We start from the raw sequence: 19,069 nt of genomic DNA, 5'->3' as shown, positions 1-19,069 counted from the left end.
CTTTATAATAAATAATAAATGGGGGGACTTTTTATTAAAGTTTGTCTAACGTTTGAGAAAATCCAGAAAACAATAGGCAACATCATCCTGATATATGCTATACTTTTTATAGATTCTGTGATTTGGAATAAGCTTTGATCTATATCTGTTCGGGACACACTAAAGCTAATGTCAGAAACTTTACTTCAGGGGGAAATCTACCACAAACCGGAAGCTAACGATATTCTGATAAAAGCCGAGGACTTCTTTAGTACACTTTATTTCCGGTTTTTGCACAGTACCAAGTTGAAGAATTTGGAAATATTTTTTTTTATCGGTGACTGGCCTTACGGATTTTTTATTTTAGCCAGTGTTTCTTTTTCTTGCATGCTAACAAAAAAATCGCGGGTCTTAAAAGATGTCAAAATCTCTATCATTTCGGTTGCAAGTAAGCTCCATAATGGAGATAATGACCAAAAAGGCAATAGAAGAAATATGCAAAATTGTTGACAGCGATTTTGCCTTTTTGCGACAAGAACTGTCTCGGGTCATGGGTGAAAATACAGTTCTTAAAGACCAAATGCTCTGTCTCGGGAGCGAAAGCCATGAAGAAAGCACGCGCATCACAAAGGAAGAAGCGCGCGCTGGCTCCAAAATATATCGCTCTATTTGCGTTCAAACCGAAGATGGTAAACCTTTACTCAGTAGTTTTGTCTGAAGACATTTTCAATGTGCACTACTACGATTGTAATGTATATGCACATATTACTGCTTACAGGAGCGCAGCCCTCTATCAAAGGGATATTTGGAAAGGAGTGGTGTTCCAGTTTGTGGGATCGGAGGAACGAGTCCAGAGAAGACGAGCTGGCGATCGATGTCGACCTGTACAGTGTGTCGCCTCATGAGGTTCCCTTAATTCCCTTTATGTAGTTCACCCCAAAATGAAATTTATGTTTTAGAAGCTGTCCGTTAGCAAGCAGAATCAACGAATTTAAAATAATGCCCAAAAGATGTCCGTGCTCACAGTAAGAAATGTAAATCAGACTGCATGCGTTATACACTGCATGTGTGAAGGAGTCAAATAAAGTCATAAATGCAAGAATTGCCGTTGTGTTTAAAAGCAGATTCTCAGACCCATTTACAAAGGGTGCATTAGTGCAATAACCTATCAAAATGCACATTTTTACTGCAACTTTTGGTTACACTTTATTTTAAGGTGTCATTGTTACAGTGTAATAATACAGTAAGTACTGCGTAATATTAATTAACTACATATACTTATTATATAGAGTTACTTGCATGTAGTGTAATTTATTATTATAATAGTAAGTACATGTAACGTGTAACAAAGACACCTTAAAATAAAGTGTTACCCAACTTTTTTAATGGTTCTGTGAATTTGACATATGGAATGACCATAAAAAAGAGCTGTCCTACTGCACCACCTGACCCATTTTAATTGTAGCTTTAAAGTCATTTTTAGGGGTGTGTTTGATTTGACAATAGGAGATGATACATAATGCAATGAATGTTAACATTTGAAAATGTAGTACTGTACTATTTTATTTTTTTATGGACCCATAAACTTAATGTGTGTGGCACATTTCAATAGCTTTGTCTAGATCAGCGGTTTCCAAACATGTCCTGGAGGCCCTCCACCACTGCACATTTTGGATGTCTCCTATATTGGAAACACCCAATATAGCATTTGCATTCAGGTCCTACTGGGAAGTTGTTATTACAAAGTAGTTCGTTCAAGTGACTTTGGTTGAAGCAAGATGCCAATGTACCATTTCTAAATAAAATTCAGCGAGAACTTTGCGGACTTGACTTTGATCGCGCAGTCTCTAATAATGATGATTTGAATCAGGTGTGGAGACATTCAAAGTGTGCACAGTAGGGGCCCATAGGACAGATTTGGGAAGCATTGGTCTAGATCAGGGGTTCCCAACCACATTCCTGATGCGGCGATTCATTCAGCATGTGACTCTCACAGTGCATTATGGGTATTCTCTAGCCACAGACGTGTGCATATTAGGCGGCTCCAGAAATGAAGCACAGGTCTAGATCAAAAATTTCAGATCCTACTCCCAAAGAACCCCCTACACTGCACATAATTGATGCCTCTCTTGTCTAACACACATATTTGAGGTTTTTGAGTCTTTAGTAATGAGCTGATGAATTGTATCAGGTGTGATTGATTAGGGAGACATCTAAAATGTGCAGTGTTGGGGGATCCTCAGGACCAGGATTGCAAATCACTGGTCTAGATCATTTTCAAGGTTGTTAAATATGACTCTGGACTTGTAGAAGTTATTTCTACAAATGAAATAGAAAACCAAAATGTTGTTTTTCTTTATGCCTCATGCAGCACAAAGAACAAGAGCACTCCAACCTGGTGATAATCAAAGAAGAGTGTTTTGAAGTGGACACCTATCCCAGTTACACAGGTAATTGTTCATAACTTCTAGCAGATCTTTAATAAGTCTAGTTTAATCATTTTGGATCATGCTTAAAAGAATGATTTGATTTGAACTATTTAGGGAAAACACTGCCAGCTTCAAGAGGACAGCCAACATCTTCTGTATATGAGCCACTGGCAGACTCAAAAAGTTTTGATAGCCATTTTGTGTCCGGTGAATTCTCAGAGCTATCGGAAATACAAAACACCTCCTCTGATTCATCAGACAAACACTCTAGGAAAAACTCTATTGATGATGCTGTCGATCAGTTAATAGCACCAATAGAGGATCCATTGGAATTTGATGGTCACTCTATACTCAACCAATTTTCAGCAGAGCACAATAGTGAGTTTTCCTCTGAGGCTCAGGAGGATGAAGAAGCAGAGGAAATACATGAGGATGCCGCAACCACGACAGAACATTGCCAAAAGAGAGTCAAGGTGCAGAAACCGCCAAACAACTTCAGCTGCTATGACAGCGGGAAGGCGTTTCTTCGGCAAAACGCTGCCAAAAAGCGTCTCAGAAAACATCGATTTTCAAAGTTGAAACCAAGCGAAAAGTTCCGGTGTGAGGTCTGCGGGAGATGTTTCCATTCAAACACCAATCTCTCGGTTCACTATTTGGTCCACACAGGGGAACGGCCCAATAAATGCAGTTTTTGTGGAAAAGGCTTCTCCCAGAAAGGAAATTTACAAGCTCATGAACGCATCCACAGAGGAGAAAGACCTTTTGGTTGTGCCACCTGCGGAAGGAGTTTCACCCAGAAAGTTAGCCTGCGTAATCACGAACGCATCCACAGAGGAGAACGCCCTTTTACATGTATGACCTGCGGAAAGGGTTTCACCCAGCAAGTCACCCTCAAACAACACCTCATTGTCCATGACAGAACGGCTAAACCAGTCAGGAGGAAACCAAGGAAAAATCACCGTGATATAAATCATAGCTTTATGTAGCACACGTTTTTGTTACTTCTCAGTTTGAGATCGCAGTAGCTGTTTCAAGGGAAATACGAACAGTGGAAATGTGAGGTTGCAGCACCTTAAAAAGAATGTCTCTGTGTGTAATACTGTAGTAGATCGTAGCAGAAAAATATAGTCAGGTATGGCTGTGTATTACTCAGTAATGTAGCTGTTGTCCCACCGACTAATTTGTTTCTTCTGTTAAACCAAAGGGACAGCCTTTATGGTGGTCGCTGACATCTGGGGCCCGTTCTTCGTATTTCGCTAAATACACAATCAGCAATGCAGCGATTGGCTGGCGGCAAGACAGCGTCAGTTCTGCTTAAAAATATGCAGTCTAATCCTGTTAACATGAAATAAGCCTACTCCCGAGCAGGTTTAAGTTTAGGGACCTGTAGCTATGACAGCAACTACGGGATGAGCTTCGAAGAACCAACCAATCCAAGATCACGCGAAATCGTCAACAATCAAATCCTGCTAAATGAGTTAGCGACGTACGAAGAACGGACCCCTGGGCTAAACTTTTAAATGTTTTGAAAAAAATCTCTTCTGCTCACCAAGGTTGCATAAATTTGATGAAAACTACAGTAATATTGTGAAATATTATTACAATTAACAATATCTGTTTTCTGTATCCATATAAAAAAATAAATTAAAAAAAAATTATTTCTGTGATGGCAAAGATGAATTTTCAGTCTTCAGTGTCACATGATCCTTCTGAAATCATTCTACTATGTGACCCTGGACCACAAAACCAGTCTTAAGTCGCTGGGGTATATTTTTAGCAATAGCCAAAAAACATTGTATGGGTCAAAATTATCCATTTTTCTTTTATGCCAAAAATCATTAGGATATTAAGTAAAGGTCATGTTCCATGAAGATTTTTGTAAATTTCCTACTTCATATCAAAACTTTAATTTTGATTAGTAATATGCATTGTTAAGAATTCATTTGGACAACTTTAAATGCGATTTTCTCAGTATTTTGATGTTTTGTTTTGTTTGTTTTTTTTTTTTTTTTGAGAAAAATTTAAACCATACATCAATGGAAAGCTTATTTATTCAGCTTTCAGATGATGTATAAATTTCAATTTCACTTAAGACCAGGTCCAGGGTCACATATGCTGAACTTTTTATTCTTTGTAGAATACAAAAAATGTATAAAAATGTAACGCAGTAAAAACTTTTCAACTAAATGTTTCATGAGCAGGAAATCAGTATATTAGATTGATTTCTGAAGAATCATGTGACACTGAAGACTGGAGTAATGATGCTGAAAATTCAGCTTCACATCACAAGAATAAAATAGAAAGTTATTTTAAATTGTTATAATATTTCAGAATATAACTGTTTTTACTGTATTTTTTATCAAATAAATGCAAAAAACAGAATATTCCAAACTTTTGAATGGTTGTAATCTTGAATCTGGATAGAACTTTTGAATATATATATAGTGTAGAAATGAAACACCACCAGAGGTGAACACATCACTAATTAAGGTTTTTTAAAACATATTGTTATATCATTTTTGGGCCATTAGCGTAACACTACTTGATCTTTACGGAAGCTGTAATTTCAGTAGTATGTAGTTTGTACAATGCTTCTAGAAATTTGAGTTGTTCAAGTTCAGATGTCAGCTAGATTGCATGTGTAAGCAAACAACAATTACTATGTGTATTTTCAGCCATGCTGAATAAAAAGTGCTTTGCATGATTTTACTCACTTTATGTCAAGTTTATTAAAGCATGTTTGTTTATCCCTCTGTTCAAATGAATATGCACATCGAGATGATCCTAAATGAAGGTGAACTCAATGCACAGATGCCTCTGTATAACACGTTTCCAAACACTGTTGAACGACTAACATTTCTGTGAACAAACATGGACATACTTGCAATTTTTAAGGGTTCATATTGCACAGTAATTCACACTCTGCTGTAACAGCAACTTTAATACAGACAGAATTCAGTAATGGTTCACTTCAGTATGTATTAGTCTAACCGAAGCACTGGTGTGTATTGAAACCCTGTTTGTACGCGTAGCTTTTACCACACTCTGAGCAGCTATATGGCTTTTCTCCGGTGTGGCTTCGGAGGTGTACGTTTAGAGAGCTCTTTTGAGCAAAGCTCTTTCCACACTCCATGCACGAGTACGGCCTCTCTCCAGAATGAGTGCGCTGGTGTATTCGAAGGTATGTTTTTTGAGCAAATCTTTTACCACAAACTGTACAGACGAAAGGTTTTTCTCCGGAGTGCGTTCGCATGTGTGCTTTCAGGTAGGTCAGTTTGTTGAAGGTTCTCCGACAGAAAACACACTCAAACCTTTTCTCTTCTGGAGTACTTGTGTGGTTGTGTGTACTATGGAAAGCTGGCTCAGTTGTACTGTCTTCATGTATACAGATTGTTCCATCAAGAGCTTGTTCTTCAGCTGGTGTCTGGTGCACGTTCGATTGGACTTCATCTGAAGGTACTGTGTATGTGATAAAATCTTCAGAGCTTTGGGCGACACATCTTTCATCACTGGTCACTGCAGATCCTATAATTAAATAAATGACACAAGAACATGTGAATATAATAAGGAGTTAATAGCAACTAATATAAAGTTCTCTCTCCACAAACCTCTCGAACTGGAACTTCCATCTTCCTCAGGGTTATTTTTCCCAGAGCAGTCTTCAAATGTCTCCTCTTTGATCATGATCATATCTGGTTCTTCATCCAGCAAATCTACTGGCTGAAGGACAGAAAGTAAAAGAGAGAACTAGTTAACTGTATTCTGACATTGATTGATGTACATCAACAGCAGGATCTGAGACCAACCTCTTCTGCGATGACTGGAGAGTCCAGATGTGTGTCCTCCTGCTCACTAACATGTGACTCCTCGTGTCTCCAGAGGTTCATGCACCATTCCTTACCGAAGACATTGTCACTTGCAGGGCGACGTCTGGCTTCTGTAAGACATGCCTAGTTTTTGATTACACCATAATGCAAGAACACACGAAAGACATACAATGTGTATATATATATATGTGTATATATACATACAGTATATACACAGTATTCAACATTTGAAGTGGATCAAAACCTTTCATCAAAGTTGTCCTATAACCTAAAACCAAAATGTGTTCTTGTATTAGGACAATTTTAATAATCTGTTTTGATCCACTTCAAATGTTGACTACTGTATGTGTGTGTGTGTGTGTGTGTGTGTGTGTGTGTGTGTGTGTGTGTGTGTGTGTGTGTGTGTGTGTGTGTGTGTGTGTAATTTTTGCAAAATAATATTTTATTCATGTTATGCTGTGCTTTCTGTAGAGGACACCAGTACTCAGTTTTTCTAAAAAGTAAAACGACATTAATAAACATAAAAAGGCAAAAACAAGAAAAAATTACCAATCAATTTTTAGGTTTCAGGTTTTTTTTATAACAAACTTTGTACAAGGATGATTCTCAACTATGTTATAAAAGATATAGCCTAACTTTTGATATACCATTTTGCTTTATGTAATATGTGTGAATAATATCCATAAACTGGTTTCCCATTTGTTATCTAGCATATACACTGTATCTAATCTGCATAGTGTGCAGTTGGGACAGCATATTGAGAAAAAAAAAGAGTAATAATGTAAGTAATAATTGGCCAGATTTTCCATAATAATATATAATATTTAATAAGAACATTGATTTATATTATATTTTCCTATTCAATTGTTTTGTTTCCCAAATTGTGTAATAAACATGCTTTTAGTCCTGCTGTCCTCTACAGTGGACCTGTATGAAACGATGTCCTGTTTCATAAGAGGAAGTCATATTTTGATTTGAAACCCCATTACATATTCCTGAGATGTTGATTTATGACAAACAATTTGAAAATAAATCAGATTTAAATGATAATTAACAAAATATTATCATGTTTCCATAAAGATGTACAATTTTTTCACCAAATTAATGTCAGCCATATTGACAGACCATCTCAGAAAAGTCCTGAATGTGCTCTTTACAGGACATCCTGTAGGACATTAAAACTGTGACTGTGAGGTCTTACGAGATATGCACTAAAATATAATGTCCTCTTCATAGACAAAAACGCCATAGCTGGGTCTCAGCTCAGGATATGAAAAAACAACAACACAAAAAACAACCTGTAATAGTTACGTCTTCTAAGAAGCTGACGACTAAGCAACTGGATTTAGTAATGAACAGAAGTATTTTGTTTGTGAACGAGGTGAATGAACAAAACATCTTGATGAACAAACTGAATGAACTCGTTTGTAAACTTGGTGATCTGCTGACACAACAAGGACAGGTAGAAGAACAAAAAAACATTTGTTCAGTTTTTAATAGATATGTATGTATATATTTTAATAGCCTAAATAAGACTGTTTTGGTCATGAACGACTCGGTCTGTTTTCCAGCGAATCAGAAAAGGAGTGAATGATTCCTTGACTCGCTCATAGTCATCATAACAGACAAAGACCGTCACCTGTCACCTACTGATGTAGCCTTAAGAAAGTCTCTGAATTCATTTGTTTTGGTCAATGGACTAAAAAAGATTCCGGTCGTCATGATGAACTACTATTTACTGCAGAAACAGTCCTCCTGGAGTGAGGTTAAAGTCCTATTCAAGGGCACAATGATGAGGACCGCCCACTGCAGGCTTTAAACCTACAGCACAAATCAAAACACAGATTCATTTATCGTGCATGATAAGTATATCACCTGTAAATCCCGGATGGCTGAATGGAGCTCGTGTCCCGTTCATCTTTCCAGCGCTTTTCCGTGCAGACTGAACTTCATTCTCCAGAAAATGACATTTCTTTTTCAGAGATTCATTTTCGCTTGTACAGCGTGAAATCTCTAATCGCAGCAACAAAGAATTCTCCTCGAAAAGTTTGCTTATTTCCACAACAGCTGTTTTCGTAAGCATTTCCATCATGGATGTTAGCTGCGTCTGAAAATCAGCAGTATTCATGATGTCCGCTGTTTACGGGACCATTTATCAGTGATGTGTATGTAAACACCCGTCCTTCGATCTATATAGTCTCTCTATATAGAGCTGCTTATATTCTCAACATGCAATGGCACTGTATTCAGTACATTTCTAAGCATAGAATTGTAGCATATCTAGTATTTTGGACAATAGGATCATGGGATGAATTACCGTATACCACCGTATAGGGAGCTCGCATGAATTATACTGATTGGTCGCATCCAAAACGATTCTGGCTGAAATTCACACTACTAAGGAAAAACTCGCCAGGTTTCAAATTAAGCTGGATCCATGTGCAGAACATTTTCAATAGGTTTGTTTTTCGGGTTGTATCTGTACGTTTAATTGTACCTGTTCATTTAAATGTACAGTAAAGACTTCCATTTTTACCAGCAGGTTACTGTTTTGATTACTTATTTACAGTAAACAATATAAAAATCTGCTGTAAGCTACTTGTATAAAGTAGTACCACAACATTATAGTATCACTGTAATCATATTATTCCTTCATTTAAAAAAAAAAAAAAAACATTAGTTAATACATTTTTTATTGTTGCATGAATGACTTAAAGGAACATAATAAAATATTTATAATATAAACATTCCAGCAACATTCAAATAGAACAGTACAAGTAATAAAGTAAAAAAAAAAAAAAAAAAAAAAAGAAGGTATCACAAGGTGAAAAAGTGTCACTTAAGTAGTAACTCATCATAGTAGCAGTAGTAGTAGTATTCAGAGCAGGGCCAGGATGAAGACAATTCTGAAACGCATGAAAAAACTGATTATTGTCAGCTGTTACTTTCAGAACACCTCTTATAACTAATTACATGTTTACATTTAAGTGTTTAATCACATACCTTTAATAACAAAAGACAAGTTTGACTTAAATTCTATACAAAGATTTTTTTAATCTTCATAAAACCGCTCACACTTACTTAACTTGTTGTTTTCCACTCGAATTCTGAAAGCCTCTGCATAAACGTAGCCACGCGGGTATTAAAGTTTTGGGGTTTCCTTTGGACAGCTGAACCCGTCCTTCGGCTTGTACCCGATTTTGAGGTACATTTAGTCCCCTCGGGATTAATCCTTACGAAGAACCTGAAGAACAGTAGATCAATTTTTAAACAAAACATCAATTTCGCAAGGCCTACAACTATGTCACCGAAACACGGTTTAAAAGGGGTTAATAAGTAGGGGTGGAACGGTACACAGATGTCACGATTCGGGGGTCATGGTTCAATAAGATTTCGGTACAACAGGGAGAAAAAAAACAAACAAATCTACTCTGATTGGTTTCTTTTCATTTATTTTGAACAGACAGTAGTACAAATTACATTTTTTTTTTTTTTTTACAAATTATGTTAAATATATATAATCTGCAGTACACATATACATACAAGGAATAAATTCTTGAAATATATTTGATTAGGTTTACAGATAAACAAGGGATGTAATGTAGCAAATATGCCAAATGGCAGAAAGCTACATCCTATTGGTTTTCTTTATTTTACAAAAGTTCAATGTTTTGTTTTCATTGTGAGTGTACACAAAAGCAGACATTTATACAGTGATGCATTATTAATAAGACAATAAGTGTTTAAAGTTGATTCCGCTGGTATAAGGAAAGTTGAAGTGATCAAGCCGGCACACACAAAACACATTAGTCACAGCATTTCTAACTTGACAGTGCAGTTGGTACTTTATCAAAATAAAATACTGTGAACCAAACATCAGTGCGCCTGCCTCTGTGTCACTGTTGGAACTGAATGACCAAGCCTATAATTTACATAATAAATAATAGTTTAGCATTCAGATACGTTACATCGCAAATATGGAAATATTATGGAATATTTGGATTTGTGCCGAATGAGAGAGGTAGGATACACGAGCACAAAGCTCCATTTCACAAACAGTTGAGTGCACAAGACTTTAAAATATACTCCTTTGCCAGTCTGTGATAGATGCATTCAGAGTCAGCACATGGTCACTGTCTAGTGGGCTTTGTTTTCAAGTGTGCAACTCACGGCATTCGCTGTTCTTTTGCTGGCAGCCGGTTATCAAACAACGTTGCATTGCTACGGGCGCCCCCTTCTGGATTGGGGGTGAATTGCCTGTATTCATTGTAAGGCCTCATGCACCGAACCGAGGTGTCCGTACCGTGATGGTTTGGTATGAATACATGTATGGTTCCACCCCTAGTTATAAGAGGTTTGCTATCTTATACAAGTTACAGGACACCCTAAACAGGGAGCCATAACCTTGTTTATCTAATCCTATTAAAAGGTAGGGTAGGTGATTTCAGAGAGGCTAGCAATGGTTATCTAGCTTTGAAAGCATAAGTTCCCCCCTACGTAATCACGCTCCAAAGCCACACCGCCACCAAAACACATGAACGCACACAGGCAGGCCAGAAGCTAACCAGCAACATGAGAGATGGCGATGGCGGAGGGTTGGATGATTATAAATAAAACATTTCAGTACAAAGCGCATATTATTACAATAATAACTTATTTCTTGCTCGTTCTGCAATACTGTTATAGAATGCACTGATGGCGTATCATGTCTGCAAGAACGGTTCATGGAAATACATACATTTACAGGCAGGATGGAGAGCCTATCGTAGTCCTCGGACCGAGGGATATGATTGGACGAAAATTTTATGGTCCTACGCCTTCCACAGATGATATAAATGCATTTAGACCACTTAACTTAGTGATTGCTATCAGGATGTGAAGAGACTTTCAACCAGCATAAACAAAAAATGTTTCTGAGCCAAATCACCTACCTGCATAAAAGAGTTTCTGGTAAATGATGTAGAATTTATCAACAAACCAATAAGCTTAAATGTTAGTTACAGTATTTAATTAGTCACCATAAAATTGCATAGACAAACTATTTTACCTCCACAAGCTTAAGTATTTCTGATCCAAAAGAGACCAAACTAAAATACCAAAAGAAAGGGAGTAAGATTATAAGAAAATAAAATAAAAAGTCAAACAGGTTGAATGTCCTCAACACTCACCTCTGAATGAGCTCCAGGGTGGTGCTGGCTGACTCCTCGTACTCGATGTTAAAAACGTAGAAGCACCCAAAGAACACAGACAATGCTGCTGCAAAGTCAAGCTGGTCGTCTATAGAATGTGTTACTCTTCCCTCAATACTGACAAACCACTTGGATGAAGTCAGCAATGTCTCACCTGAAATATGAAAAATGACTATAAATATATGTCCAAGTAAAAAACCTACCTTTTGTAGTGTAGCAATGTCTTACCAAGCATGATGAGCCGGGGCGTTGCCGGTAAGCTCATTTCATTTTCGATGGACGTCTTGGTAGAGTTTTCTTAAAAGCAGAACATAAAAGCATTTGAACACTCAAGCTTTGTCAAAACCCATTTGAAACTTAAGTAGAACTGTAACATTTCATAGTTACTGACATCTGCTAAGATGAACACAGCGTTGTCCTTTTCCTTAAAGTATTTCATCATTAACAGGATGGCTGACATGGCAATCTTGTTATTATCTGTTGCATTGGCATCCTCGATCTCACTTAGCATGCTCTGGATCTCTCCGTTCCATTTCAGTCTCTGTCTGCTGAAGTAGTTCAGTATTCTCTTGGATTTATCAAAAAGAGTTTCGTTAAAGCGGCTTCTGATGTCAATCCCAGTCAGGATTTTGAAGTGCCTGCAGAGGCCTCTTTCTGTGAACAGGAACGGCCAATGCCCCTCAATTTCACTGATGGTAGGAGGGGGGCATGAGTTGATCATGTGACGCTGGTAAACATACGTCTGCTGCATTAAGTCATCTACGTTGGGCAATTCGGCAGCCTTTGGGCCTGCAGACTGAAAAATCTCTGCCGCAACCTTCCTCTTCATTTCAAGGGATTCTGCCGTCTCTCCTTCTGGGATGGAAGAAGGCTGCCAATTGATGCATCCGTAACTGTCCACTTTACATCTGACGTTTTTCCTCATGAAGTTGTCCTGTTCTCCAGCTCTTTTCATTGATGGTCTTCTAGGTCGACGAATCCTGTGTTCCATAACATCTCTATTCACATGTTCTACCCTAGTTTTTAGTTGTCTTTGTAAGCAACTGAAGCCATTTCCAAGTTGTTCTCCTTCCTCAGAAATGTCCCCGAATGTCAGGGGATATGTAGACACGATGTTTCGTGCCACTTCCCCACAGGCGGCTAAGTTTGGGTTTGGACAGTGGGCTTGCATGGCTGCCACCACGATCCTAACAAACTCCCTTCTCGGTCCTGGTCGAGCCCTCTCTCCAGTGGACGTGGCTTGAGCGAGAGCTGCTGGCATGCGGTTCCAGGGAATCTGGAAACTTCTGAGCCAGCTGGACTTGATGAATGACGGAATGAAGGGCTGTTCAGGAAGGGACTCGTTTGAAGATAACGGAGTGAGCGTCATCTCGTTAGGTGTTCCATCCACTTGACCGAGGGATTCTGGTGGCGGTGGAGGGATGGGGGGGGTCATTAAAAAAGATACAGAGAAACTGAAATATGTTGATGTGCCAACAAGGTACTTTCTTCAGAGGCCTCAACCATCATTTATCATCAATTTGCTTAGCCTAAATACATTTCTTGAATATTAGTGTGTAAATAGACAAGTTTTGAAGAGAATACAGATGTGGCCTTTGAAAACTTGTGAAAGAGAAAGATCTTATAATTTCATGCATTGTCACACAATGTTAGGCAGCATGGTATGTCTCAGTCAGTGTTAGAAAAGAGGTTTTGAAATGCAAATATCCAAGCACATCATTTCTGTTTTTTTCTGTCACAAAAGCAATTAGGGGTTTTGAATGAATGAACAGTATCAGTTAGGGTGAGGTGTCAATTTAAAGAGCAATTTATTATTTTAGCAATAAATGCAGAAATAGCACAATAAGAAAACTGGAGACAAAATTTGCATATATATATATATATATATATATATATATATATATTTTTTTTTTTTTTTACTTTTTACTGCTCCAACTCAAAACTTAATTTAAAACGTTAGGAAAAGATTCATCAAATTTGTGAACATATTAGATATATTGTCAAATCTGCTGATATGTATAGCAAAAAACGGATACAAGATGCTGTGTTTACACTGTTAACTGTGAATTTACAAATTTAAAAAACAAGATTTAATATTTGATACTTTAATATGATGAAAGTAGTAATAATATTCTCAAACAAATTCAACGATGAACACTAGGGTTGCAAAAAAGGGCAAAATATCCAGTAAATTTCTGAAACATTCCAGAAAGTTTGGAAACTTTGCAGGATTTTTTTGGAATATTCCAGGGATTTTTCAAAAGTTTACGGATATTTTTCACCCCTTTGCAACCCCAATGAACACTACTTTGTACTTCCACTCCAGTGAACATGACCCATTTTAGTTTTAGTCCAAAATTCTACACATTTAGGCCTTGTTTACACCTGACATTAAGATGCATCTTTGTTTATACGATCACAAGTGGACAACTAATACAGGTGTAAATGGGGTCTGAAACATTTTAAGCTTGTACACTTTCCAGGTGTAAACAGGGTCTTAGAGACCATTTAGAGTCATTTGTTTGGAAATGGTGGAAAAGAGGTGTTTTGAAAAGTGGGAATTAATTACAGGGGGCCCAGAGCTACACAGGGGATCCACAATATTCCCCCACAAGAACCCCCTGCAACTTTTTGTTGCAGGTACTGTTAAAAAGGGTACTGTACAACAACCCCAGAAAACCTAGCAACATCACTAAGAGGAAATGAAAGAAATAGTGAATTTCTGAGTTATTACAGCAGCCTACCATGTTTGAGGTATAGTGCAAAGGCTTTAAAAAAGTGGGAAAGTGAGTCGTCTTTTACGGAGAAGCTCATTAAGCCGATCCCTTATCATCTTCCAGTCATGGGATGTAGAGTTGGGAAATTTCCGGCTAACTGTTTCTGCTATTGCTTTGCGCAGGTTGTTAGGTAGTGCATTTTTTCCTCGGGAGCCATCAAAGTTAACAGCACCTGACCATTCCCTGTAAACTTCCTGTGGTACTAGACTTTTAAACAGAAGCACAGCAAAGCGTTCTGGCCTCGGTCTCCCGTCTTTTCCAGCTGATTCTAGGTAGAGTTTTTTTTCTTTCTTCAAGGAAACTGGATTTAAACACTTGTCAGGTTGAATCACCCCCCGATGACTAGAACGGTGAACATAATGCTGGGAACTTGGCATTTTCTGAGATTCTGGCAGGGTCAAATCAAACGGAGATGTCGCTGAAGTACACTGGGATGATGTACTGAATGGAGCTGATGTTACAAACATAGATGTTTGAGCAGATGTTGAAAACACAGTTTGAGGGCTGTGAGTTTGGTCTGTCTGTGATGCTGAACCCGCTGAAAGAGCGTGATCAGGATTGGAATTCATTTTCTTGAATGACTGCTGGTACAAAGTACAGGCCGCAGAAGATGAAGAAGCTGCAGATACATCACCTGAAACAACATTCAGCTTATGTTGTTCTAAATACAATCAAATTAATGGTCATAAAAAGCCTTCCAAACTCACCTAAAATGGGTATTAAGATTGTAAAAATAAAGTAGCTACATTTACATGCACACAAGGCTTTATCTACATTAATCCAGATACATTTGAAAACTGTGTTTCCATTTTAAAATGCTTTCTGTCCACACTAGCGTTTTCAAGTTTTTTCCAAAAGTTTCTCATCCACACTGAAACACCAGAAAACACTGAATTCGCTTTACTGCGCATTTGCTTTAAAGCCACAAAAAAGCTCACCGAGACGATACAGATGGAACAGACATGATACGTTTTCATGCAACTCTTCTGGCCGGATCATTTTATTTAGGAAAATATCTCACCATTCACTGACGTGTTCAGGTCGCACTTACGATTTTATGTCTGATCTACAAAATGCAAACAGTAATTGCGAGTACATTTTCTGTCATCTTTGCAGGACTGTGATATGAAGAGTGTACAAACATATCTGTTGTAATAGTGTGAATGGGAATAGCACATAACATGCACAATATTGGTATAAACAGATCTGTTGGTACAACATGTGTGACATGACTAAACATGTGTCATCGTTTTCAAAAGCCTCTGTTTTCACAGTCAACACTACAACGCGAACACAGCCTTTTTTATTTTATTTATTTATCTACTTTAGAGAACATTTTCAAAAAGCTCAGTTTTCCTTGACAACAAAAAAAAAAAAAAACCTGTCTCAGTGTGGACAGAAGGCCAAAACGGAGAGAAAAAATTGTGTTTCAAATGAAATTACATTTGTGTGCATAATCCGTTAACAACTGTATTGATCTCTCAATCGGACTGAAAAGACATTCAAACACCTTAATGGATCAGATTAAGCTCAATCCAAATGAAATTTCAATTGGATTTGAAGGGGTGGTGTAGACCTTTTCTGATCCAATCGAAAAGACATGTAAACACTTGATCAGAAAACCGAAACTTAAAAGTACTGTGCATGTGCAATGACATAGAAATGGCGTAATGACGGATGGAACGAACTGTTGTATTTGTAGAATGAAGTGTCATAAATAACTGTCATGTTATTCTAAAATTCTCCTTCCACTCAGCGTCTATGAAGTGGAACAGAAAAACCTCCCATCAGTCCTTACTTTATACTCTCATCCACAGATGGCTTGTTTTGGCCACGGGTATCAGCGATCTTACTGTTTGATTAATAATAGCAGCACGGCACAAAGCTTCACATGCTCGTCGTCTCCTAATTAGGACCCAACAAATATTAAGTCTACTCTTAAAACAAAAAGAAGCAATAGCAGGAGAACAGTATGTATGAACAGCGGGAAACTGTATATTTGAGCAAAAGATCAAATCTGATATTGATGCGTGTGGCAAATAAATGCGCACATCAAACCGGTCATTTTATTCAGCGTTCCTGTAAAAACTACATTGGGAATTATCAATCAGAATGATATTATATTCCGATTTAAACAAAAGGTGTCCATGTAAATGTAGCTAGTGTCACTTTACAAAAATACAAAAATTACACCATAGTTTAAAAAGTACAATAATTATAATAATCATCATATAAAATCTCTTCATAGTTAATGTAGCCACAAATGTGACATTTCAAACAGAATTACAGCACCTGTGTTAAGCAAACCACAGATATGCTTTGCATTTCAAATCAGTTTTAGTGCATTGGTTGATTAGGTGGTCCTCCTTTGTTGCTACCAAGAGCATATCTTGACAGATGAGCATATACAGTGCAAACATATTGTGGATTTGGACCCAGTTGACTCCTTTATTAAGCGCTGACCACCCATGGTGCATCTTAATGCCAGGTGTAAATGGGGTGAGATTTGGCCATTTGAACATTTAAACAGCACAAAACGGTGCTCTGGTGACATTGCACACCCCCATTATCACCTCAGAGACAATGACACACCATCCCCCAATTCTGTGACAAAGACATTAGATATGCATGCACAAGAAATACCTGTAAATCCACTCTAACTCCATTAGCTGAGGTTGAAGGAAGGTTGGCTGACCAAATGCGCCTGTAAGAGTTGGTTTTAAAAACAAAAAGACTGTCCGGCCACTACTGTTGTTTGAAGGCACCTGGAGAAAAGTGTTTTCAAAGGCCACACCTGTAGGTCAAAGTCTCTCAATTCAGTGTCCAAGTGGGCCAGTTGTGCAAAACACCCCAATGTGAACACCCCAATTCTTTAAAGTGAGTGTCAAAGTGAAGTGCAAGACAAGGCAACACCATACAGTGTGCAACAGGCCATAAGTTTGTTTCTTACCTCTTTGTTTGAATGTTTTCACAAGTTTTCGACACTGTATTGGCTCCAGGAAGTCCTGAATATCGGACACCTCTACTAGGGAAAGGTCCTCGGTCTTCTCCACACCCACCACTAATGAAAGATGACTGACCACATCCTGAACTTTGTTTAGGTCTAGCTCTGGGAGAATTCTTTTGATTTCCTCTTGGACTGCGCCTGCAGGGGGTTGGAAAGATCACACAGTGAGGGTAAGTTTCAACAATAAGGACTACGCTTAAACCAAATGTAATTTAAAATAAACTTGTTTACAAATAATTAAGGTTGCATTTAAACAATCATTTTGGATTTAATTTTTTTCAGTTGCATCAGTTATTTCCAATGTGTTACACACATCACCTACCACTTGCACGTTTATTAAATTTTTAATGATTTATCACTGACAATTTATCAGCATTTTTGATGGTTTATTACATATTGATATGATTTTTAGCTACTGTAAAGAATGTTGCACTCTTGTTTAACATATTTAAATCCATTCTGCACATTTCCAAAAAAACAAAACAAAACATCTTTCCACAACTTCTGCAGTCTACAACAGTAGGGTTTCATAATAGTACAGTAATTCACTAATCAATTGCTATTCATTAGCCGTTTACATAATAATCAATCACGTAAAATGCACTTAATATATACAGTGTATATGTATTTGATCATACTTCTGATGATATGATGACCAATTAATAAACGAAGGTCTCTCTCTGCATACCTTTCACACTTTGATTATCCTGGTCTTCCTCGTTTATTCCCGAAGAGCAATCTTCAAATGCCTCCTCCTTGATCATGATCATGTCCGGTTCTTCTTCCAGCAAGTTTACTGGCTAAAGCATTGAAAAAAGAACAGAACTGCTCATTCTGACATTGTTTTTGAACTCCATTGACATAAAACTGCATTATGTGAGACTAACCTCTCCTATGATGACTGGAGAGTCCAGATGTGTGTCCTCCTGCTCACCAACACGTGACTCCTCGTGTCTCCAGAGGTTCATGCACCATTCCTTACCGAAGACATTGTCAATAGCGGGACGATGTCCAGTGTCTGTTGAGCATGTGGGCATTAGGTGGGTAACTTATTACAGAGTCAGAGGCACAACGTGGCTGCATGACACTCCCATCTTTAAAATAACAGTCCTTTAGTGCCACTTTATGCATTTAACATCAGTATATCTACACATGTCAATTTGTGCATGTAAAAAGACTTGAATATTCACGTTAACGTACCTGTAAGTCCCGGATGACCGAGCGGAGTTTCTGTCCCGTTCATCTTCCCAGCGGTCTTCCGCGCACACTGAAGTGTATTCTCCAGAAAATGACATTTCTTTTTCAGAGATTCGTTTTCGCTTGTAAACCGTGTAATCTCTAGTCGCAGAAAGGACGCGTTCTCCTCGAAGAGTTTGCTTATTTCCACAACAGCCGTTTTCGCCAACGTTTCCATTATGGATGTTAACTGTGTCTGAAATTCGGCGGCGTGCATGATGTCCATCTTTGACGGGACACTTTAAGGATTTAAATACTCGCCCTTCGACCCGGCAGCTCTGTTAATGTCTTAATATAGATGTTTATTTCTACCTCAGACAAACAATGGCGTTGCGTTGCCTTCGGTGTTTATGTAGATAGAAACAAAGCATGGCGTTTGGTAGAAAAGAATCATGGGATGTATTACCGTAAACCACCGCGTAGAGGTTTATATTCGATAGTTCACCCGGTATGCCGTTATCTCGGTTTACATGAGCAATGTTTGACTGCTCCTACGAAAAAAATAAAATAATAAAGCATGAGATGGATGAGATTGTGACGCATTTCCGTGTAAAATGGCTTGTCAAATGCAGAAGGTGTAAGAAGGTTGTTCGCTGGTTTGTGAAAACTGGGCGATTATCGGACT

General features: G+C 38.0%; 3 protein-coding genes across 6 annotated transcripts; 1 reads left to right on the top strand and 2 right to left on the bottom strand.

Annotated features, from left to right (window-relative positions):
• Positions 1-254: 254 nt before the first annotated feature.
• On the top strand, positions 255-3,983 carry LOC109062923 (zinc finger protein 484). The gene is made up of 4 exons (XM_019079994.2): positions 255-668; positions 758-885; positions 2,351-2,429; positions 2,523-3,983. The coding sequence occupies exons 1-4, from the start codon at positions 398-400 to the stop codon at positions 3,392-3,394; spliced, it is 1,350 nt and encodes a 449-aa protein (XP_018935539.1). The 5' UTR covers positions 255-397; the 3' UTR covers positions 3,395-3,983.
• Positions 3,984-5,117: 1,134 nt separating this feature from the next.
• LOC109063006 (zinc finger protein 157-like) lies at positions 5,118-8,778 on the bottom strand. Its single transcript, XM_019080091.2, has 4 exons — positions 8,111-8,778; positions 6,215-6,345; positions 6,017-6,128; positions 5,118-5,933 (listed from the first exon to the last, which is right to left on the bottom strand). Exons 1-4 carry the CDS (start codon positions 8,361-8,363, stop codon positions 5,395-5,397), a joined length of 1,035 nt encoding a protein of 344 aa, XP_018935636.1. The 5' UTR covers positions 8,364-8,778; the 3' UTR covers positions 5,118-5,394.
• A 132-nt stretch (positions 8,779-8,910) lies between these two features.
• On the bottom strand, positions 8,911-18,916 carry zgc:113210 (uncharacterized protein LOC541387 homolog). 4 transcript variants are annotated; one of them, XM_019079835.2, is made up of 9 exons: positions 18,409-18,913; positions 18,096-18,226; positions 17,897-18,008; positions 17,152-17,346; positions 11,816-12,828; positions 11,653-11,722; positions 11,404-11,578; positions 9,317-9,479; positions 8,911-9,141 (listed from the first exon to the last, which is right to left on the bottom strand). In XM_019079835.2, the coding sequence occupies exons 1-8, from the start codon at positions 18,668-18,670 to the stop codon at positions 9,317-9,319; spliced, it is 2,121 nt and encodes a 706-aa protein (XP_018935380.1). In that variant the 5' UTR covers positions 18,671-18,913; the 3' UTR covers positions 8,911-9,141. The 4 variants fall into 4 exon arrangements, with proteins under 4 accessions (XP_018935380.1, XP_018935388.1, XP_042575709.1 ...); XM_019079843.2 differs by lacking the exon at positions 8,911-9,141 and adding an exon at positions 10,974-11,052 and having other exon boundaries at positions 9,327-9,479; positions 18,409-18,916; XM_042719775.1 differs by lacking the exons at positions 8,911-9,141; positions 9,317-9,479 and adding exons at positions 11,032-11,052; positions 11,283-11,322 and having other exon boundaries at positions 18,409-18,915.
• Positions 18,917-19,069: the final 153 nt, after the last annotated feature.

The sequence above is a fragment of the Cyprinus carpio genome, chromosome B3 (genome assembly GCF_018340385.1).
Source record: "Cyprinus carpio isolate SPL01 chromosome B3, ASM1834038v1, whole genome shotgun sequence".
Lineage (NCBI taxonomy): Eukaryota > Metazoa > Chordata > Actinopteri > Cypriniformes > Cyprinidae > Cyprinus > Cyprinus carpio.
The sequence above is the reverse complement of the archived record's forward strand: the minus strand, read 5'-3'. Positions and strand labels throughout refer to the sequence as shown.